General features: G+C 43.3%; 1 protein-coding gene across 1 annotated transcript in view; it reads right to left on the reverse strand.

The window, feature by feature from the left end:
* ARHGAP10 (Rho GTPase activating protein 10) overlaps nucleotides 1-23,890 on the reverse strand; it is a 260,742-nt gene that overhangs the window by 157,803 nt on the left and 79,049 nt on the right. The window contains exons 4-5 of the mRNA XM_081092259.1: nucleotides 10,257-10,328; nucleotides 178-279 (exon numbers count right to left, since the gene is read on the reverse strand). Of these exons, the coding sequence (XP_080948385.1) occupies nucleotides 178-279; nucleotides 10,257-10,328 (174 nt within the window). The remainder of the gene's footprint in view (nucleotides 1-177; nucleotides 280-10,256; nucleotides 10,329-23,890) is intronic.

Raw genomic sequence — 23,890 nt, forward strand, 5'->3', positions numbered from 1 at the left:
GCTGGGTACTGAACACACAATGTAATATACAGGTGATGTATTATAGATTTGTACACTTGAAACCTATATAACCTCATTAATCATTGTCACCCCCAATAAACCTAATAAAACTTTTAAAAAGACATACACTGCTTATTCAATTTTAGAAATGAATGAATAGAAAAATAAAAATAATACCTCTTGTAAATGTGAGTCTTTCTTTTTTGCTGATAAATTCAAATGTTTATCAATTAGGGTATAGTTCTTCTCTGTCTCTTTGTCAAACTTCTTTTTTTCTTCCTACAAATCAGAAAAACACAGACAAGTATGATTAAACAGGAAAGGGAATGCATACACATAGTAAATTCACTGGGAAGTTCAAAATATGAAAAATAATCTGAAAGTAAAACAAGTGCCACTGAGAGTGAAGTTATCTGAAAAATCTATCTGTACTCAGGCCACAGATTATTCATCAACAAGACAGCATTAGAATTGAAGAGCCACTTATCTTTTTTTCCCTTGAATGGACTTTATTCCAACCCTGTTATTTTCCAACTCTTCATACTTATCAGTGTTTAGAATTAATGCCATGTCACTTATCCCGCATTTTTTAAAAATGCAAAAGAAGGATATATAATAAGAATATAAAGGTTAAAAAAAGCTAATTTGCACCCGGCCAATGTGGCTCAGTGGTTGAGTGTCAACCCATGAACCAGGTGGTCACAGTTCCATTCCTGGTCAGGGCACATGCCAGGGTTGCAGGCTCGATCCCCAGTAGGGGGCGTGCAGGAAGCAGCCAATCAATGATTCTCTATTATCATTGATGTTTCTATCTCTCTCTCCCTCGCTCTCCCTTCCTCTCTGAAATCAATAAAAACATTTTAAAAAAATCAAACTTGATATCCATTTGGCACAGAAATGGAATTCACTTAAAACTGAGTTTTTTCTCTATATTAATAACAATAATAATAATCACATTGGGGGGAAAAATCTTAGGGAAAGTTCTCCCTAATTGTCTCCAGTATGGATATAACAATAAGATCCTCTGACCAGAAATGCCATCTGAAGGGCCTAAAATAATACTGAGACTGTGGTTAATGTTATAAACATCTCTCAGATACTACCTACAACTAGCATTTGCTGTCTTTTGCTATAGAAGCTCTTTGAGAAAACAAGTGACCAACATTTTAATCGCAGAAAAAAACTATCTCCCCTCACTTGCCAACTTAAGCAGATTTTTTAATAAATATTTCTGAGCACCAATGAGAGCACACTATGTCCTCATGCTGTCAAAATGTTTCCATTAACTGCAAGCTCCCCGACTCTCCAGTGCCTCCTGGAAAGGAACATTCTCTTCCCTGTTTTCCAACTTCCCCTTTCTAAAGCAAAAATAATGAACCAGTCCAGCCCTTTCTGGTATGATCTTGCTCGGATTAGGCAGGAGCCTGAATAAAGCACATACAGTCTATCCCTTTGCATTGGTCATTATTTTTTTCACTACGTGGGGACTACAAACTGCTCCTGTGGGACCCTAGGTCAGGAGCTGCCAGCTCACCTGAAGAACATACACTGCTGGATTAGAGACAGACGCAGGAACTGACGTTTATTACAAACTAGCTGCACAACTTCACACACAAAGTTTAACACCTTGGTTTTCTTATCAAGAACATCAGGAAGTATTTTTTGCGCTAGCTCACTCATAGATCCAATCCTAACGTTCCGTATCCTATCCTATCCTATACCCATGTGTACGAATAAACTTTTGTTGAAATAGGAGCACTTTTTCTTTATGCCCTAGGTTATGTACAACCATTTTTTCTTAAGTTTAAGGCATGAGTATATGGTTACTCTGTCTTCTGCTTTTCATGAGTATACTCTTCCTCAACTATTGTAACAGAAAAATAAAGTAAAACAAACATGTGGCCATTACTACAGAATCTACACTATTTTAAAAAGCTGATATAGCCAAAACCGGTTTGGCTCAGTGGATAGAGCGTCGGCCTGCAGACTGAAAGGTCCCAGGTTCGATTCCGGTCAAAGGCATGTACCTGGGTTGCGGGCATATCCCCAGTAGGAGATGTGCAGGAGGCAGCTGATCAATGTTTCTCTCTCATCGATGTTTCTAACTCTCTATCTCTCTCCCTTCCTCTCTGTAAAAAATCAATAAAATATATTAAAAAAGAAAAAAAGCTGATATAGCCCTGGCCAGGTAGCGCAGTTGGTCAGAGCGTTGTCCCAGTACGTCAAGGTTACAGGTGCGATTCCCAGTCAGGACACATACAAGAAGCAACCAATGAATGCATAAATAATTGGAACAACAAATCTCTATCTCTCTCTCGCTCACTCTCTCTCCCCCCGCTTTCCCTCCCTCCACCTTCCTCTCTCAAATCAATCAATTTTTAAAGTAAATAAATAAGAATAAAAACCAGAAAAGCTGATATTGTACAGGACACACTGGATTAGGTGTCAGGAGACTCAAGTTCTAGTCATGGCCACTTAGGGCTCTAACTGCCCAGAGTCCCAGCATTCTCCGAGCATGTCTGCATAGTTTAAAGAGAACAGGAATGGAAGTCATGCAGCTGCATTTACAAGAAGATTACTGCAATGCAAGGTCACCAAGTAAAAAAGGTTCACTATCTTTGAAGATTACTTCTGACCAGGAATGTGGAAAACATTTCTACTCATGATTTCTTCTGAATCACAACATGCGACAAAAGAAGGAATGATGCTAAAATCAGCATCAAAACACCCAGCACACTCAGCAACAGTGGGGGATGGAAATTAACATGTGGGTCAAGTTTGGAATGAAAGAAAAGGGTGATATCAAGGCTCTGTGAAGAAAGAATTTAGCCAAGAAACAACATTACACCCTCCACTGAGAATGGAAATACATTCACTCACACTGAGTATGGTATTATACAAATGCTGCTGTGTTTTTGTTTTTGAGTCATAAGACTTACATAATTATTTCTTCCTGCATCTGTTCTCAATGCCCTTTAGAGTATTATTGTTTCTTTGTGCTCATATAACTTTTTGTACTGAAATAATATGAATTATTTCTTTAACACTGCAACATAGGATATATATGTGTGTATGTGTGCATATATATATGTATATATGTATATATATATATATATATATATATGAATTATCCTATCTAATAAAAGAGAAACATGGTAATTGGCATACGACCGCTACCCTTCCCATTGGCTAATCAGCGAGATATGCAAATTAACTGCCAGCCAAGATGGCAGCCGGCAGCCAGGCAGCTTGAAACGAACATGAGGCTTGCTTGCCTCAGTGACGGAGGACTCCAACGTTCCCCGCCTGCCGCTGCAGGCCTCTGAGCTGCAACTCTAAGCAACTATGTAACAAATACAGAAGCTAAACAAAACCCCAGAAACCTGCTTTAGTCCGCCCGGTTTCAGCCAGCAGGATAGCAACATTGTAAACGAAGGTCAGAAACCTGCTTTCAGCAGCCCTCAAAGCTAAAGCTGGCCCAGAATAAAAAAAAAAAAAGAAAAGAAAAAAAAAGGAGCAGTTGAGAGCTTCAGCCCTCAGCCCCTCACCCAGACTGGCCAGGCACCCCAGTGGGGACCCCCACCCTGAAGGGTGTGTGACCAGCTGCAAATAGCCATCATCCCCTCACCCAGGCTGGCCAGGCACCCCAGTGGGAACCCCCAACCTGATCCAGGACACCCTTCAGGGCAAACCAGCCGGCACCCACCCGTGCACCAGGCCTCTACCCTATATAGTAAAAGGGTAATATGCCTCCCAGCACCGGGATCAGCGGAGCCACGAGGCCTCCCGGCACCGGGATCAGCGTGACAGGAGGCAGCGCCCAAACCCCCTGATTGCCCTGTGGCTCTGTGTGTGACAGGGGGCAGGGCCACAACCTCCCTATCGGCCCTGCTCTGTTCCTGACAGGGGAAGGTGCCCCAACCCCCTGATCAGCCCTGCTCTGTGCCTGATAGGGGGGAGCTCCCCAACCCCCTGATCGCCCTGCGGCTGTGTGTGTGACAGGGTGCAGCACCCCAACCCCCTGATCGGCCCTGCTCTGTGAGTGACAGGGTGCGGTGCCCCAACCACCCCCCCCCCCGGCCCGGGCCCTGCTCTGTGTGTGACGGGGTAGAGCCATAACCTCCCCATCGGCCCTGCCCTGAGTGTGAGAATGGCGGCGCCCCAACCCCCTGATCGGCCCTGCTCTGTGGGTGATAGAGGGCGGCGCCCCAACCCCCTGATGGGCCCTGCTCTGTGCGTGACAGGGTACAGAGCCCCAACCCCCTGATTGGCCCTGCTCTGTGAGTGACAAGGGGCAGTGCCCCAACCCTCTGATCCGCCCTGCTCTGTGAGTGACAGGGGGTGGCGCTGCAACCTCCCCATCGACCCTGCCTTGAGTGTGACAGGGGGCGGTGCCCCTACCCTGAGCATGACTGAGGGTGGCATCGCAACCTCCCAATCCGCCCTGCTCTGTGCATGACAGGGGGCGTCGCCCCAACTCCCCAATGGGCCCTGCTCTGAGCCCGACCAGGGGCTGCACCTAGGGATTGGGCCTGCCCTCTGCCACCCGGAGCAGGCCTAAGCCAGCAGGTCGTTATCTCCCGAGGGGTCCCAGACTGCGAGAGGGCACAGGCCGGGCTGAGGGACCCCCCCTCCCCCCTGAGTGCACAAATTTTTGTGCACCGGGCCTCTAGTCCTATATAATAAAAGCCTACTATGCTAAGTATCCGGTCGACTGGTCGGCCATTCAACCAAAGTGCAATATGCTAATGATATGCTAAGGCTGCTCAACCACTCTTTATGACATGCACTGACCACCAGGGGGCAGACAGTCGACCAGTCGCTATGATGTACACTGACCACCAGGGGGCAGATGCTTCAACCAGTAGGTTAGCTGGCTGCTGGGGTCCAGCCGATCGGGACTGAGAAAGACAGGCCAGACACACCCTGGAGCCCTCCCATGGTCCCTCCCCAGCTGGCCAACCTCCCATGTCCCTCCCCGGCTCCGATCATGCGCTGGTAGGGTCCCTCGGCCTGGCCTGCGCCCCTTCACATTAGGCACAACAGCAGAACGACTGGTCGTTATGACGCACATGGACCACCAGGAGGCAGATGCTCAACACAGGAGCTGCCCCCTGGTGGTCAGTGCACTCCCACAGTGGAGAGCAGGCTAAGCTGTCAGTCAGACATCCCCCAAGGGCTCCTGAACTGCGAGAAGGTGCAAGCTGGGCTGAGGGACACCCCCACCCGCACCCCAAGTGCACGAATTTTGTGCACCGGGCCTCTAGAGCAGTGGTTCTCAACCTTCCTAATGCCGCGACCCCTTAATACAATTCCTCATATTGTGGTGACCCCCAATTTCATTGTTACAAATTGAACATAATTAAAGCATAGTGATTAACACATTGCATGCAGGAAACGTATTTATACGTTTTTACGTATTTATACGTTCTACCAGTGTAGTAGAGCGCAGGACACGTATTAATACGTTTTTTATAGACTAGCGGTAGAATGCAGGTAACGTATAAATACGTAAACTACAGTTATTGTAATTTTACTGAACGTTGCCATTTGCGCAAAAAATTAGCAAAAATGGCCCATGCCACCTATTAGCGCACGATAAAAACTACCCGCAAACAATGTGTTAATCACAAAAACAATATGTAATTATATATGTGTTTTCCGATGGTCTTAGGCGACCCCTGTGAAAGGGTCATTCGACCCCCAAAGGAGTCACGACCCACAGGTTGAGAACCGCTGAGAGAGAGAGAGAGAGAGAGAGAGAGAGGGAGAGAGAGAGAGAGAGTGTGTGTGTGTGTATAGTTGAGCAACATAAGACAAAAAGCTCTATCAAGGTTCAAATTAAATACAAATGAAAGCTTTTTTATAAAACTGCATTACAAACTCAAGTACTAATATAATAATAAAGGTTGGGTAGCAATATAATGACTAAAGCAAGCTAGAAGAGGAACTCATTAAGGCGGGTGGGGCAGTGGAAAACCAGAAAGCCTATCTATTCCAGAGGGGAAGGCAGCCACCACAGCTCCACACATTTCTGCCTCATGGAAATGTAGGCCCAGCCTAGAGGCCGTCCTCTGATTTTTTCTGGAAGAGCTGAAAAACCCAGTGATTTTTAAATAGTGGTAACAAATTTAAAAATGTTTTGACATGGGTAAGCCAAACAAAATTATGTTCATAGGTTAAATGTAATTAATAATTAATGGGAAGTCAGCTTGTCATTACTAATAAAATCTCACATGCCAAAAAAAAAATAGTGAAGAGCTATTACTTAAAACAGCAAAATTGGTCAAATAAGATGCACACTGTGTAACTGGTAAAGGAAATTCATAAAGCTAAGAACCACAATTTAAACAATCAGATATTCTGAATACATTAGAAATGAATTGTGTGTGTGTGTATACATACATACATATATATACACACAGACACATATATACAAATATATACACATACATAAAAAGGTGTCATTACAAATCACTGAGGAGAAATATATATATGCGTTATTCTCTCTCATCATTGATGTTTTTATCTCTCTCCCTCTCCTTTCCTCTCCAAAATCAATTTAAAAAATATTAATAAAAAAATTAATTCCAGATGGATTGAACGAGTAACAGTAAAAAATGAAGTCATAAAAAAAAAAGTATTTTCACAGACATCAGAAGACAGAAGGGCCTTCAAGTCAAAAAGCAACAGAAGAAGCCTTTGCAGAACAGCATTTAACTAAGTTCTATTATCAACAGAAGTTTAGCTCTGGCTGTGCACCAAAAGTTCATCGGTTGGGCTCCTGGTCAGGGCACATGCCCAGGTTGTAGTTTCAATTCCTGGGGTACATACAGGAGGCAACCAATCAATGTTTCTCTCTCACATCAACGTTTCTCTCTCTCTTCCTCTCCTTACCTCTCTAAAATCAATAAAAATGTATTAAAATAATAGTAAGCTTTGCTGTACCCATGTGGTTTCGGCACGCCCCTCTTTACTGGAAGCCACATTTTCATTACCTGATTGCTTGAAAATCTGGAGGAGCGATTCTAAATTCTCCCACTGTAACTCTTACCGAGATCGGGCATTTCTCCGTGTTCTTACACCTCAACTTGGCTTCTATGTGAGTTGGGACCTGTATTCGTTTCCTGCACCTAAGTCAACTATTGACAGTGCAGTGTGGACACTTAGGAATAAGTGACAAACCCTGAGGGAGGCAACACCGCTTCAGAGGAGGTAAGAGTCGAGCTAGGCCATGAGGGACACTGACCAGCAACCTGGTGTGACACAGCAGAGACCCACCTGTGTCCTGCGATGGAAAATGGGGCTTTTTCAACAGAGATGAGAATGTGGTAAATAAGAAAATGTAGCAAATCTACAGAATGAAGGGACACGCCCAAAGTAAAGAGAGATGACTGAAGGAACATACAGCCACAGAGAAAAAGCAAACAGTAGAAAAGATACCTTGGGGCTTTTAAAAAATCCAATTTACAAAACCACCTAGCAGTTTAGATGACAGTAAAACCACAAGTTAAACATGTAATTGGGATTGTAGAAATTGGAGAAAAGAGTAAACAGAACTGAAAGAGCTTCGAGATGAAGGCGAAGGGAAGGGCAGCACCAGATGGGAAAAAGAAGAAAAGAGAAGACAAACATTTTGTCATTCACATCCAAAAAAATTCTGCTGTGGTCAACTTTTAAAGACTTTTTTTTAATCCCCACATGAAACTGCCTTATGCTATTTCAAAGAAGATCCTTAACCTAAGAGAATCAGTTGTGTGTGTGTGTGTATGTGTGTGTGTATGTGTGTGTGTGTGTGTGTGTGTGTGTTTTCTTAAGTATCCCAGGTAAGTAGATAAACCAGTGGAACAAGACCAATGTGCTTGTCAAAATATGATTAAATGTTTAGGAAGCAGAGATGTAGAAAATAATCAAATGCCCCGATTACAAAGCCTTCTAGAATTCTCAGTAGAATTGGTTATTTATTAGATACCTTATAGAGTAAGACGGAGTAGAGGCTACTAGAAAACAAAGAATCAAGCATAGTCTTTTCTCTTAAAGGTTTAGTAATCTAACAAAAGAAGCAGATGTTTATCTATTACAAGAACATCACCATTCTCTATTCTTTATTATAATATACAAGACTGCTGGTAAAACAAAAATAAAGGCTTCTGCCTATGACCTACAGTGACTGGCCTGCTCAAAGGTAACATCAATAGGTATAACAGGCAACACACATCCTGTACAGCACAAGAAGGTAGGATGGATCCTTCATAAACTTGAAGCCAGAAGAACAATGAGGAAATAAAAAAGGGGGACTTTGGGATAGAATTTGGCCACTAACCAGCTCCAGGCATAAACCAAAACTACTAAAATAATTTCTCATTTTCATATGGCAGTTTCTTTTGCAAGCTGCTTTATAGGCTATACTCTGAACAAGAAGCTGGGGACGTTTGACAGAGAGGAGTCAATGGAAAATCCAAGGTGAGGAAGGAATTTAGGAGAACCAAGCAGGGTGGATAGTAAATAAAAAGAAAATATATTTAAATCACAATCATGTTTCTTTTCCAGAACATAATCCTTGCCATACAACTACCATCATTGCAGTAAAATAAGAAAAATAATAAATGGACATTTGTTTGCATTCAATACCTACCAATGAAATGTTAAAAGAGAAAAGAACTAAGATGTTCAAGTTTTAAAATACCCTAAGAAGACAAGATCATAAAACAGATAATAAAACAACAAAACAGAGCAGTCAGAGCCCCCAAGTCCTTCATGTTACACATCAGAAACTAAAGCCCAGTATTCGTCCAAGTCTCAGGTGGGAAACCAGACCACCAGTGTCCTGCTTCAAAGCCAGAGAACACAATTCAGCTTCATGAAGCTCAGCTAAGGATCCCAGGAAGGAAACAGGAGACACCCTCCCTGGCCTACCGTCCCTGACCTCGCCTCAAAACATAGCGTAGCCCTGGCCGGGTGGCTCAGTTCGTTAGAGCATCACCCTGTACACCAAAAAGGTTGCAGGTTCGATTCCTGGTCAGGGCACATACCTAGGTTGCAGGTTCAATCCCCAGTGGGGGTATGTATGGGAGGCAACTGATCAATGTTTGCCTCTTTCCCTCCCTCCTCCCTCCCTTCCTCTCTCAAATCAATAACCATATCCTTGGGTAAGAATTAAAATAAATAAATAAATATAAATATAACTATATATGTATATGTGTGTATATATATATATATATATATATATATATATATATATATATCCTAAGAACTGTAAAATACTATACCAAAAAGAAATGTCTAACAGTTTAACAAATGGCTTAAAAGAAAATTGATTCCATAAATAGCAACTAAAAACTTGGTGCTCTTGGGCCCATCTGCATAGCTACAGCCATTGAGGCCTCAATGTTAATTTGTTTTTTGTTTATTTTCAATTAAATAGTATATTTAGAATGATAAAGAAAAACACTTCACATACCCAACACTTCACATGGGGGGGGGGGGGTACAAATATAAAAACTCTCTTCCCTGCTTAAAACTGATGTTATTCTCTTCTCCTTGGGTGAAGCCAAAAATGGTTAACCACGCCCAGAATGTTACTTTTTCTTCCTGGAGTACACGGCACAAAATTCAGAGGAAAGGTTAGTGGAATTTATTTCTCTGGGATAATCTCAAAGCTCAATTCTAAGGAAAACTTTAGTAGTTGCTAAATATATCCCAGGCCCCCTGTGGCAGCATCATACATTATTCCCAGAAATCCTGGCTCACTCCTCCAACCCTGAGCGCAGTGTACTTCACTCATCCCGGATGACCCAGCTCCTATAACAACACTGGCACCTGACAGCAGCTCAATATATGGAAGGAAATCACATCCCAATAGCCTAACAGCCTCTTCCTAGTTTCAATGGCTTCGTGGTAAGTTTCTAAATAGCTCTCTAACCCACGGCAATGCTCCACTCCTCCATACAGAGTTAGGCACTTCCTCTCTGGGTAAACGTGTTGCTTGGTTCAAGACAGTCTTAAAACTCTATATGGAATAGTGCAGCCCAAGAAGATTACTAGACGCTTCATGGTCCTGTCCAGGTTTTTTGTTTTGTTTTTCACTTCATATCCCCCCCCCCCTCCCCAGGGGAAAATGCACATTTAAAACATAAAACAGCAGATGGTTTATTCCAACAGCTCCTGCGAAGCTGCCAAGCGTGCGTAAAGTGCACACGGAGGCACAGAGGCACCGACGTTTTCTGTTTACAAGTGTACTCAAATTAGACACCAACCTTTACAGCTCCCAGCTGCTCTTTCCTGAATTTTTCCAAGGGTTTAATCAGGGTTTCAGTTACACTTAATGCCTAGAGAACAAGGGTGATAACAAAAGAACATCGGATTAGTTTTCCCAAAAGGAAAAAGTTAGCAGTGCATTTCCCTCTTGCATCCCACCCAGAAATAAAATGAACAACACTTTTAACTGCTTTATCTAGCCCCGCCAATGCAGCCACTGAATCACTTCTAAATTTATGGACACACTAGGTTCTCCACAAATATTTTCAGGGAAGAGGAGGTGGGGCGCCACGCCAGGGAAATGCGCCACCCAGCCCCACACAGCTCTGGGAAATAGCAGGAGGGTTGTCTTTACGTAACAACGGGGTCTGTCACCTCCATTAACAGAACACTTCTGTTTAAGGGTGTTCTTTCCCCTCCGTCTCCTCAGAAATTGAAAAGTCAATTACATTCCTTTATTAGTTATCAGACTACATTATGTTCAGGGCTAGGTTTGTGGCTGCAAGTTTAAAAACACTCAGTCTGCCCTTCACAGCTGAAAATTCCTGGAGAGGATTTAAGGTGCCAGGGAAGCAGCGTCCCCGGAGCTCATGGGTTAGTAAATATTGGGCGTGTTGGCACACGGCACAGGAGACTGACAAGACGGCAGCCACACACGTGCTCCAACCACAACTGCACTCACTCTTACACTGGCTGGGGAGGGCTTTTCATTTGAAGACAGAATCTATAACAAGCAATGCTGAAATGCAAATAAGAGGGAACATTTACCCAAGGAGAGTGCATTTAATATCAAGTTAACGACTTTCTTAGCCTCTCTTTCCAGGAGACCAGAAACACCCAGAATTGTAAAGTGTTTTGAGGTTCCCTTTTCTATAATGTGCCACCCCTATTTTTATCCCTAACAAAAGCCCCTAAAAATTAAAACTAAAAATCACAGGAAACGAATACATGGCTTAGAATAGGAAAGGATATTTTTTAAATCCTCATTGATTTGAGAGAGAGAGGAAGTGAAAGAGAGAAACATCCATCAGTTGCCTCCTATACACACACCCTAACCAGGGATCAAACCTGCAACCTGAGTATGTGCCCTGACAGGGAACTGAACCCATGACCTTTCGGCACACGGAATGATGCTCCAACCAAGTGAAACTTTAAGCAAAGGTTCATTTGCAGTGTTTCATTGTGTAAGGGTTTCTCCCAAAGAGGCCATTCACCCTGTGTGGTAGGGAATCCTCATGATGCCCGGAGTTTGAACTCTCTTCCCCTGCCTTGTCATGGACAAAATAACCATCTGGGAGCACCTCCCTTCGCTTCCCTTCCTGAAATCTGCAGGCCCATTGTACCAACGCTGGTTTTCTCTTGATGTCCTACTGCAGGGAGTGAAGGGTCTGTGCTCCTGTGACAGTTCAACACTGGTGCATGGTCAGTGTTAGGTCGGAGAGAGCCCAGGATCAGATACATGCAGACATGTGACGAGATAATGGACTCCCCCTGGCATTTCTGGCAGATCAGCGTGCCAGACACAGATACAGGCTTCTCCCTGAATCCACAACGACCCCCACACAGATACTGACTCATTCCTGAATGCCTGGCTGACCCCTCTGCAGCTGAAACTTCAACTGAATACCTCAGCTCATGTCCCCGCCCCTCACCCAACTGCAGTATAAAAAAAGCGCCCCCCTCCCTGTTGGTGTGAATCCACGTGCCCTGTCCTTGGGGTACGTGGGTGTCCCGGGGACGCAGAAATAAACCTTTTCCTTTCCTTTCTTTTCTGATTCACTGGACTCTCTATTTCTTGCGCCGCCTCCTGAGCCACCTAACCTAACAGTCAGCACCCCATCTCCTCCCACGTTAGAGATGGTGAACCATGACTTTTGGTTCACATGACCCTTTAGATGTGCTCTCATCTCTTAAAAGCTGATCCATCTTAAATCCATCTTTAAAAAAGAAGAAACATCCCCTCACTTGACCTTGTGTTCCCTTCCAGCAGACATCTCTCTGCTGTGTCTTCATGAACAGCATTCTGAAGGGTTATTGCCACAGAGGTCTCACTTTTTGGTCATTAACTACCTGCCTGTTAGTTCTTTCTTAGATATCGCTATGGCCTCATTCCTTCTTTATCCTCAGCTCACAGTTACACTCCTTTCTTCTTTCACCCAATGCTGTGATGGCTTGTTTCAATCTTCATTGCTGTGCTCCCCTCCTAAGCTTCCCTTTCCTGACCCGAGTGCTGGGACCTTTTCCTTCTGGCCTCTACCCATCCCACCGACGGCCTTCCATAACTTCAAGTGCACCCACTGCAGATGTCTCCCCGCTTTGTATCTCTGATTACACTTCTTCTTCAGGCTGGGGACCTGTCTCTGTTTCCCTAATTTTTGGGGTATCTCTCGGAGAGTTTGAGCATGGGACAAAGTTTGAAAAGAGAGGAGCATGAAGGGAGGATCATTACAAACAGTGGCCTGCACACTTCCCACAGAGCCATGAACATTCCTGAGCAGGACGGCTGGCCCTTGGAGACAGGGAAGCAGGAGTTTCTGAAGACATTCATCTGCCTCGTTGTGAGATCCTTCTTTAGCCATGCAAGGAGAAGGTGGGTGGTCCCGTTCATCCTGGGTGAGAGTATTGCCAACAGAGGAAACACACCAGCATAATATGACACTGTATGCACAGTGCTGGCAAGCTGCATGCAGCAGGCACCTGAGTAAGAGAAGACTTCCTGAAGGGGAAAATGCAGGGCTGGGCCCAAACAGGGTACAGGAGTTCTCCACGCAAAGGGTGATGGTACATAGAGAGGGGGAAACAACAATTTCAGGGCATGAGACCACAAGCAGCTCAGTGTCACTAAAGCAGCTGAAGAAGTCGAGTCAGGATCAAGTGGGCACCTGGGAAACGCTCAGAAAATGCTAATGTAGGCACCAATAACATGGTATATGAAGGGCTTTTTAAAATGTGAACCTTGCCCTGGCTGGGAGGCTCAGTTGGTTGGAGCATCGCCCTGTACACCAAAAGGTGGCAGGTTTGATTCCCCGTCAGGGCACATACCTAGGCTGCGGGTTGGATCCCTGGTTGGGGTATGTATGCGAGGGGGCCAATCAATGTTTCTATCTCACATCAATTTCTCTCTCTCTCTCTCCCCCCACCCCCACCCCTTCTTCTCTCAAAAAAAAAAAAAATCAATAAAAACATCTCCTCAGGTGAGGATTTTTTAAATGTGAATAGTAAAAACCCATACTCTGTCCTTCAAAAGGGACCACACCACAGAGATTACACAAGAGCAATTTTTAGGTCATTATATTTTCTTTCCACTTGGAGAATTAACGTGATGCAATCTCTAACTTCCCAGGGCTAACACTAGTGTAGGAAAAGAATATAAGGGGTTTCTGTCTTATTGTTTGTGGGTCAGTAAGTAAATCTTCAAAATAGGAAAGTTGTAGCTGTGTCAGATAACACTATATCCAATTCTTCAACAACAATAACATAAAAAACCATTTTAACATAGAATTCATTACCATTTTTCTTGAAGAAAGTCTAATTGTGTAACTTGTGAACTGAACTTTAAGCATTCTATTCAAGAACAAAATAATATAGCTACTAAAAACTTCAGTAAGGCAATGTGGGTTGAGCAATAAGGATTGTTTTCTGGAGTCTCTCACTTCCTTTTATAATCTCATAGAAGTATTGTATAATATTTGTTAGTAATACGTGTCACTGAAGTTTTCTAATGCCAAGACAGGATTCTTCGCCCCCAGAAACAAATGAATACCAAACACAGCTCCCCCTAAAACTCTGAAGGCAAATTTCTGCTGATGGCAGTTTCCCAATTTAAGAATTAGCTGAAGCAATGATGTTGGGAAAAGCTTTCCAAACCAGCATAATAGAAATCAATCAGATAATTTAAAGCGAGAGGAAGCAAATATAGAATGTGATTTAAACATATACATATAAGGTTACATAACCATATTTTTTCTCATAAAATATTTGAACCAGACACACACACACACACACACACACACACACACACACACACACAAAAGGAAGCTATGGAAAGCCTTTGCTAATGAGCTCTGGAGAGGGTTCTGGATAGTCCAGCTTACAAACAGACTGTGTCCACACAAACAGAAAGCATGTGAATTAATCAGCTGCTCTCACCTTGGAGGAGGGGTCAGGCAACTTTTTCTAAAAGGCCAGCTGGTAGTTAATGTAGACTTGGCCACCACACGGCCTCAGCTACAACTACCCAATCCTGCTGTTACAGCACAAAAGCAGTCGTGCACAGTATGGAAGTGAATAAGCATAGCTGTGTCGCAACAAAATTTCATTTACAAAAACAGGAGGGGTAATGGGTTTGGCCCATGGGCCACAGTTGACTGAGCCCTGCCTGAGAGAATCATCTTGAGTACAGAGGCATAAGATGTTCTACTCACTCTTATCTGAGTGCATATTTTAATATATATTTACCAAATTTGCAGAGGACCAAAAGTTGGGAGCAAAGATTGAAATATTAAATGGGAAAGAATCTCAGTTCTACTAACTCTCAAGCTGAAAAGAGAGATTCCAAAGTAGTGCCATAGAATTTGACTGGGACAAGGAAGCTATCGTTTCAACGCGGAAAGGCTCAAGTGTAGAAGGTATCTTACCAACAGTTTAGGTGAGTGTAATAGTGGGCCTTTACAGGGGCTTTAATCCCTAAAAATTTGTGTTAACTGAGGCTTAGCACGTGCCAAAGTCGTCATAAACTGGCCTAGAAGATTAATGAACACATCCATACGTCGGTTACGTATATACTATTTGAATCCAAACAAGGTAACCATTCCCTTGTGTTCCATTAGATCAGAGCTTGTCTCAACAGTATGGCTACCACATTTCAAGAGGGGCATTTTCTAAATGGGGCAAAGCAGGAATGTGCCTAGAATGCTAAAAAGGTGTAGGAGGAACAGGTAAGAAAACCAGAGGTGTTTAATGGGATTGGGGATAAAAGAACATTTAAAGGGACTGTGAAAGCTGTCTTTCGATATATTTAAATGAGTATTGCTGGGAGAAGTGAAAATCATTTTGATTTGCTTGAAGAGGACACACCAGGTCAGACTTGGGTTTACTCTCAAGAGGAACTCACTAAGACCAACCAGGGGCCACGCAGTGTGGTGACCTTTAGCTGCTTCTGCATAAACAAGTGGAAGCTAGATGACCAATGTCCAGGGACACTCTGCAACAGATTGTTGTACTGAGAGAAAGCTGGCCTGAGACCTCTGAGGTCCTATCCCTCCCTCTGATTGCAGGACTCTGGAAGAAGTGGAAGTGCGAACTACATATCAATGTTGCCTTATCATGTATGATGGCAAACCACAGAATCCACTAGAATTTCACACCTCAACATAAAAGAACGGGATTATCATATAACAGCCTGGAGGACTAAATTTTTCTCCACTAGTCAAGTCTGAAGTCCCTTTTCAGTAGACATTTGGATATAAGAAATTGCATGTCTGAAGAGAAAAGGCTGTGGAGGGAGCGGGAGCAGGGTGGAGAGGGTCAAAGGGAGCATCTGTAATACTTTTGTTGTTGTTGTTAATCATCACCCCAGTATGTTTTTCCATTGACTTTTTAGAGAGTGGAAGGGAGAGGGAAATATCAATGTGAGAGAGAGACACATCGATTGGTTGCCTCCCACATGAGCCCCGACCAGGGCCTAGGATCGAGCCTGCAACGAGGTACTGCCATTGGCTGGAATAGAACCCAGGACCCTTCAGTCCGTGGGCTGATGTTCCATCCACTGAGCCAAACTGGCTAGGGCTGTAATACTTTTAACAATAAAAACAAATTTAAGAAAAAAGAAAAGGAATGGTAGGGCGGTCGCTTTTCCTACCTCGATAGTTTGAGCTGCAGCTGAGAAATATGCTGACAATGTGGCTGATCAGCAGAGAATCAGACCCCACTGTGGGATGGAACCACTGCCACTACTTTAGACTCCCCCCTCCTCCGAGACCAAAGGCCAAGTCCCTGATCTAAATCTTAAAGAGAATGGGGCTTAGGGACAAAACCCATAGTCAGTAAAAAGGCAACAAAGGCAAAATTACATCCAATGATATCTTTAATACAATATTTTAAAGACTGAGTAAATCTGTATAAATACTAATCATGCCTTTCTTCTTTCTTTCTTTTTTTTCTTTTTGGTTAATCCTCACCCGAGGATATTTTTCCACTGATTTTCTTTTTGAGAGAGAGATTGGAAGAGAAGGAGAGAGAGAGGAAGAGAAACATGGATGTGAAGAGACACATCCACTGGTTGCCTCCTGCACATGCCCTGACTGGGGCCAGGATGGAGCCTGCAAAGTAGGTATGTGCCCTTGACCAGAATCAAACTCTCGACCCTTCGGTCCTGGGGCCGACACTCTAACCATTGAACCAATTGGCTAGGGCTAATCATGCCTTTCTAATCACTCAGTACTAATGAGACCAGACTGAGTCTAATAAGACAGAAAGATTTATGTCTGTTCTCCACGGCCCTCAGTATTTTAATCCTGGATTCCAAGTCTTCTTGAACCCAGAGGAATGCATTATCTGAGAGCAAACGAGAATTCCACTATTTTCTCCCATGACCTTCCAGACACTTCCCATTTCATTAAAGGGAAAACTCTACATTCCAATCCCAATGTCAAAAAAGCAACAAAGTAACCATTTGGCAGAGACATATTCCTTATTTTCCTTGAAACAGAACCCTGAAAAAGGGTGCCAAAGGACTATCATGACAGCACATCTCCAAACACAGGGAATATCTTCCCCCAAACTGTCCCTCAGGGAAAAGGGACCTGCTCATATAAGAATTCTTAGAGTTTCCTTAAGGAGTGCACTTCCCATTATTTTGATCAACAAAGAACTCTAAGCAACTGGTTTCAGATGCTTAGAGATCAGGAACAGTTCTGGATCAGAAAAGCGAGGGCAATCTAAGAAACGTAAGATTCAGCTGTCATTCTGAAGATGCCATCAAAATGATCAGGGCTCCGTGTTTTCGTGAAGATCGCTTTAAAAGGTGAGTGGTCACATTAAGCAAATCATGAAAACACAGCTCAGTGATACTTTTTTTTTTAAAGACTGTCCAAATTTCCTGCAAATGAGTATTTGTGGCTTGAGATAAAATTTCCAAATTTTATCATCAGAAAGAGGTTTCAAACAGTGCTGCTGGATCCCAACGAACCCAGACAGATATGCCAGGAGGCACTGTGCAAAGCGGTGCTGAAAAGTTCAGAACGTAGTCTGTGATAAACATGTCTAAGGTGTCAGGAATTGGAATAACTTTTTCATGAAATAAGTGGGAAAACTACTCCTAAATTATACACTGGTGATTTCATTTTAAAATGCGGACACATATGTAAGCAACTAAATAATGAAAGTAGGCATGTGATTATCTAGCAGACATACATATGCATAACTAAAGTAGGAACATTGAAGCTCTCCAAAAATCTTTTTTTAATCTTGTCATGGGAAAATGGCATTGCCGTGTAATCAGGCATGAACAACACAGGTAGGGGACATCTGTCCTTCTGGGCTATGAGGCACTTGAAATCCCTCCCTATGTTTGAGGGATTCTCCTTCCTAATGAGGCAGAAGCCACTACAAGAGGTGAAAAAGCCACACACTTGCTTTCCCGGAAGTCCTGCAGTGAGTGTTGACATCTGAGCAGACTTCCATTAATTACATGCTCCCACCCAAGATTTTGATTTGGAAGCTGGTGTGTCAAAAAACCAGTGACCAGAGAGTCTAGTGGGCGCTAGCCATTACGCCAGTTTCTAGAGGCAGCAGCTATACCAACAGCCACTAGGAGCTGCAGGGGTGTTGCTGGCGCAGGCTGTAGTGTTTACACCCAGTGGCAAAGTGGAGATTGCCTCCTCCAAGCCTAGGTCTGTGGCGTGATCTGAGACATCATTCTTGGTTCCCAAGAACCTTATGAAGACACTGCAATCTAACCAACATTCTTTAATAAATTAACTTCCTGAACAAAACAGCCAGTCCTTGCAAATGAATATCTAGACTACTATAGGATATTTCAACCTTTTCAGAACCTTAATCTTATAAAAATGGTTCCAGTACTATCCTTCTTAATATTCCTACATAAGATTTTTTTTCCTGATTAAACTAACTTATTTTTACTTAATTAGATTACTCTCTATCCACACTCATCCTTTGCTACCTCTTTGTCCATCAAGCAGGTCTTTCCCTGTCCTATGCCTTTCCCCATCAATCAGGACTCCAGTTTTAATAGGAAAATTTAAATGGACAATGAAGTCCTCCCACCTTTTTTTTTAGTGATTGAAACAAGATGAGAAAGAATAGAGTCAAAGATTCTGATATGACAAGAGTGTGAGGATGGACTAATAATACTCGCACACTACCTACTTAACACAATTAAGTAAAAAGAGGAAGGGGGTGTCACAGTAGAAGCAATTCTAATTTCCAAATAAAGAAATCCTTAGATGATATTTTATTTTTAAGCAAGCTAACCTAATCCTCCTGGTAGAAAAAAATAATGTAAAAATGAAATTAAGTTTTTGGTAATAGCTCAAACACACCAGCTAAGAACTAATGAGAATCTTAATGAACCCATCCCCAAAGCGCTAATTGGGACACGGGTACAGAGATGCTACAAATTAATTAACCTAAGTTTAAACCTAAAAATTAGAAGCCAATTAATATGAAATGGTTTCTTGAATGTCTGATTCTTTCAAAACCATGGCATCTCACTTAACGCCTAGGAACCATAACTTGTAAAATATATATTCCAAATTCACTAATTCAGTTACTACACTTCTGCTTTTCTTCAGACAGTCCAAGAATAAGATGTCCCCAATAACAGTTTACATCAACTTTCAATCCTAAATTCTGAAGAGCTTAAAAGCTAACAGAACTAGAGGATTTGATCTAAAGTTCTGACCACTTCTGCTCTCTGACTTTATTCCTGCAACATCTGACTATGACTTTTCTCTGGGGAGAAAAAAATAAGTGTATCACAGAAGTTTAAGATTCCCTTAATGAACAAATATCTTTGGGTTTGTTTGAAGGGAAAAAAAAGAGTTTGCATCAATTTTGAAGAACATTAATCAAAAAAATAAAGTAGTCATTATATTTAGATTATTTACATCAAATAGACTCTTTTTATTATGCTTAGGAAAAAATGAAAACCTTCAAAACAAAGTATTGGCTATATTAAGAATGAGTTAACCTAACCTAATAAGGATGTGCAGAGATTCAACCTTAATCTTCTTTCCATCCGTGTATGAGAGACAATACAGAACTAACTTCTATTTTTAAAACAAAATAAATACTTGGGCAGAACATTATGAGAAGGAATAAAAGCCTACAGAAGTAAATAAAAGATAAGCCTATCAACACAGCTGTGAAAGTATCATGAGAGAATTTGCTATTTTGTTTTTTAGGCTTAAGTAAGAGAACATTTAAGTGAATGGTATAATTCAGTGGCATAGTGAAAAATGGAACCTACTGAATAATATAAGGCAATAAACTGTTGAATCAAGAAAATATGAGAGAGAGAGAGAGAGAGAGAGAGAGAGAGAGAGAGAGAGAGAGAGAAGGGAATGAGGGAGAGGGAGAGAGAGAGAGAGAGAGAGAGAGAGAGAGAGAGAGAGAGAGAGACTGTTCAGAAAAGAACATCTAGGCCTTTGACCAAGGACAAAGAGATCTCCAGCCCTTCTGTGTTGCCTGGGCTATTTGAGAGAGAAAAGGAAGGACATGGGATAGAAAGGCTCTTGCCTACTCATTCTCTCCCACTCAAACTGGACAAGAGCCTAACTCCTCACTATATCCTTATACTAGGCCTTCAAAAATATTTTTAGTAATGAAGTGGGAATCTCCTTTAAATTTCAACAACATAAAGAACAGAGTTTCCATACAAGTGCAGCATTTCCTGCTGACAGTGGTAACAGTAACCAGGCAGCATTTCCTGCTGATGGAGATAACAGTAACCATAAATACCTACCCTGAGTCTCCTGTATCCATTATCTCTGACTCAAAACAGTCAGTGTCTATACTAATCCAGGTCTCTCTAAAAAGCAGACACCAAGACAGGATTTAAAATACAACAAATGTAATAGAGAAAAGAGGGAGGGAGCCAGGGAAGGCTGGAAGAGCTGTCAGACAGTGATGCAGGGCTGAGCCCAGGGGAAGGAGAGAGGAGAGGAAGGCTGGATGGACCATGTTAGACTGAATGCAGTTCCAGGGAAAGTTTGGCAAGGCTCTCAGGGACTCCCTGAGCCCAGGCTGCCTGTCAGAGGATTCCAGAGTCCCCAGGAGTGAGCCAGGTTTACCACCCCTGCTGTGCTCACTGGCTGCAGACAGGCATAAACAGCATGGCCATGGCCTTGGCCTTCGCACTAATGCAGTGATGGAGCCACAGGGCAGCTGGGCCTGATGGTCAACTACGCTCTCTGTAGTTGGAGATCTGAGAGCAGCCTCATGGCTGCCAAAGTCCAATTCTTCCCATTGCATCATCACGGCCACTGGTATTCCTCCGGACCCCAGCACCCTTTTGGTACTGCGTTTCCTTAAATCTAACACGCCATTACATAATAGTAAAACACTCCATCATTTTATATAGACTGTGAAGAAGAAATGCTAACAAAATCTTGATTTAGTATCTTTTTTTTTTTTTTATTGATTTTTCACAGAGAGAAAGGGAGAGGGACAGAGAGCCAGAAACATCGATGAGAGAGAAACATCGATCAGCTGCCTCCTGCACATCCCAAACTGGGGATGTGCCCACAACAAAGGCACATGCCCCCGACCGGAACCGAACCTGGGACCCTTCAGTCCGCAGGCCGACGCTCTATCCACTGAGCCAAACCGGTTAGGGCTTGATTTAGTATCTTAACATTTGGAGCTTTTATATGTACTTAAAAAGCTCTTGGAGGGTTACATATTTTTACCATGTAACCCTCTTGTGCATGAGCAAAGAAGAAAACAAGCAGTATTTCTAAAACAACTTCAGAGTCCAACTCCTCTGAATCCCTTTTCCTTTCAGCCAGTAATACCTGGCTTTCCCCACCTATTTTTTTCCTCTGTGTCGTCAAAAATATTAGTGATGCAGTATTTCCTTAAGGAGTGTTCCACTGTGGTCTCCAGGATTTTCCTCCAAGACCATGGCACCCACTCACTTGAGGCTGACATTAGCACTTCCTTGGCCGAACCAGGTCTCACTGGCAGATCTTTAGACACCCACCAGGATTCATATTTCCTCTTTAACTGGTCCTTACATGGTTTGGTGACTAAAATATTGAGAGACTACAGTTGTCCAAACAGGCCAGGAGAAAACAGAACCAAATTCATGTTTCTTCATGACCGCTGCCTGGTGGATAGCAGCTATAAAGACACATCTCCATTTACCCATGCTTAAAGGTGGAGGAAAGGGCATTGACTCCTACAAGGAGCTAAAGGCAAGGAATAATGTCTTTGGGATCCCACAGCAGAAGATTTGATTTTTAGTCTCTATCACCAACTTATTTTGTGATGGAGATCAGATCATTCCACCTCACTTGTTCCAGTACTAGCTTGCTTGTTTGTCTGCCTAAGTCAAGTGGTTAAGTGTGAATTATCCTAAATTCTCTCTCAGCCCTTTGTTTTAAGAGCCAAGGCCACACCTCTGAGTACATCGTGACAGGATCTTAAGAATGATTTGAGATGCGCAGGCTAAGCCCACAGTTCTCTCATAAAACTGTACATTCAGCTGAACTGATTCCCACTAAGGGAACCACGTCTCTGGATCAGACAATGAAGCAAGCAGGCTGGTTACAGTCGGGTGTCCCTTGTTCTGTGGGCAGAGGAGGAAGAGTTCATGTCTACTCTTTGCTCTTTCATGCCAGCAGTCTGTTTAATCAGAAGAGCTAGCTGATTCCTCAGAAGCAGGGAACACGCCCCAGGATATTAAAATAGGAAACAGAAGTTTCAGTAGGGAAGTAGGATCTGGGATGACAAGGCTGTGCGAGGCCACAGATGACAGTGAGTCACCGAGCGAGATCACTGAGTCAGAGGCACGGCCCCACACAAATGGGTCCAAGAAGGAGCCCGGGCCTCCTGCGGAAGACATCCTCACTCACTTTAGAATTTTGATTTGAGTTAGTCAAGACCATAATGTCCATAGCATTCTGGGCCAGTCAAAACCCAACTCTCAAAAGGTACATTCTCAAAAAACAACAACACAGGTTTCATGTGTGACAATAACCTGGAGGCTGATGAACCGCGCCGCACCCGCCCCCCCCACCCCCACCCCCGAGTTTCTGACACAGTTGGTCTGGGTTGGGGCCCAAGAGTTTGCATTTCTAGCATGTTCCCAGGTGATACTGATGCTGATGGGTGAGGGGCCAAGCGTTGAGGACCACCGCCCCAGGGTGCACTATGGAAAGATTATCATGAAAATGTCTACCAAAGTATCAACGTGATTTAGTTCATTTTAACCAACATGCATTTTTCTAATAATATGATGAAACTTTTGAAAGTAAAAAAACACAAAAAGAATATTTGGGACAAAAACCAGTGTAAAAAACCCCCCAAAAGATATAGAAACCACTTAACGACATGACTATAAGATATTTGAGACAATGAGAGAAATGATGAGAAAGGAGTGAAGGAAATCAGACAAGGATTGAGGCAATGCTAGTGTCTTGCCTGGAACCATCTAAACTATTAACAAAAAGTGTTTGGTTCTCAGAAGCGTAGGGCCTTCCTTATCCATGCATAAGCTCAGGGCAAATCACCCAGCAAGCTTTCCCCAGCCCAGTGTTTTCACAAGAGTAGAATCTGCGGTGGGAAAAACAACATGGAATAAACAGAAGAGGGACTCCACCGCCTCCAGAGTCTGTGCAGGCAAAGGGTCATCTTGCTCAGGTGGGAAAGGGATGCAGCTGGTGGAAGAGACACCCCCTCTCGCCTGCTTGCCAGCCCAGTGGCATGGGGAAGGGGGCACTTTTGTGCATCATCAGGCAAGCTAGACCTCCTCTCTCCCGTTATTCCCCTTTCCCAAAGTTTTCCTGGGCCTCTGGGCCTCGCATAACCCCCTGAAACTGAGCGGTCATGTTTCGGAGGACAAAACTAACCCCTATGATAAAAGGATACATGCAGAGAAGTAAATACAGGATGAAGCCCTTTTAAACACTACAGCACTATTTTAAAAGTCCTTAAATTCCTGGCCAGCAGCCTGCCTGGGATGAGGACACCCTGTCCTGCCTCACCAGAGAGAGTATCTCCGGAATGCTGGCGGAGACACCACGCAGCGGCTCCCTTCGACAACAGGCACGGAAGACTGCAGGGCAATGCTGGCCACTCACGGCACCTGGCTCCTCACTTTCACAGTCAAGGGTGGCAATATTTTCAGCGCAAACTACTTACTTGAAAACACTGTCCTGAAAAAAGACAACATTGGCCTTTTATGGGGCGAGGCACACCCAATTCATAGAAACTGGGCTTCTGTGCACGGAGGAAAAACTCTGGCTGGCTAGACGGGCCTACTTTCCACTTCCCTTTCCAACACTTCAGTTAACAGCTACAGAGCTGGACACCAGTGGGGGGACAGGCAAACACACTCCTCCCTCTTTTCCAAAATCGATTTGTTTTCCCCAAGGAGGAAACTACTGCC

The sequence above is a fragment of the Myotis nattereri genome (assembly GCF_964212035.1).
Source record: "Myotis nattereri genome assembly, chromosome: 5".
NCBI lineage: Eukaryota > Metazoa > Chordata > Mammalia > Chiroptera > Vespertilionidae > Myotis > Myotis nattereri.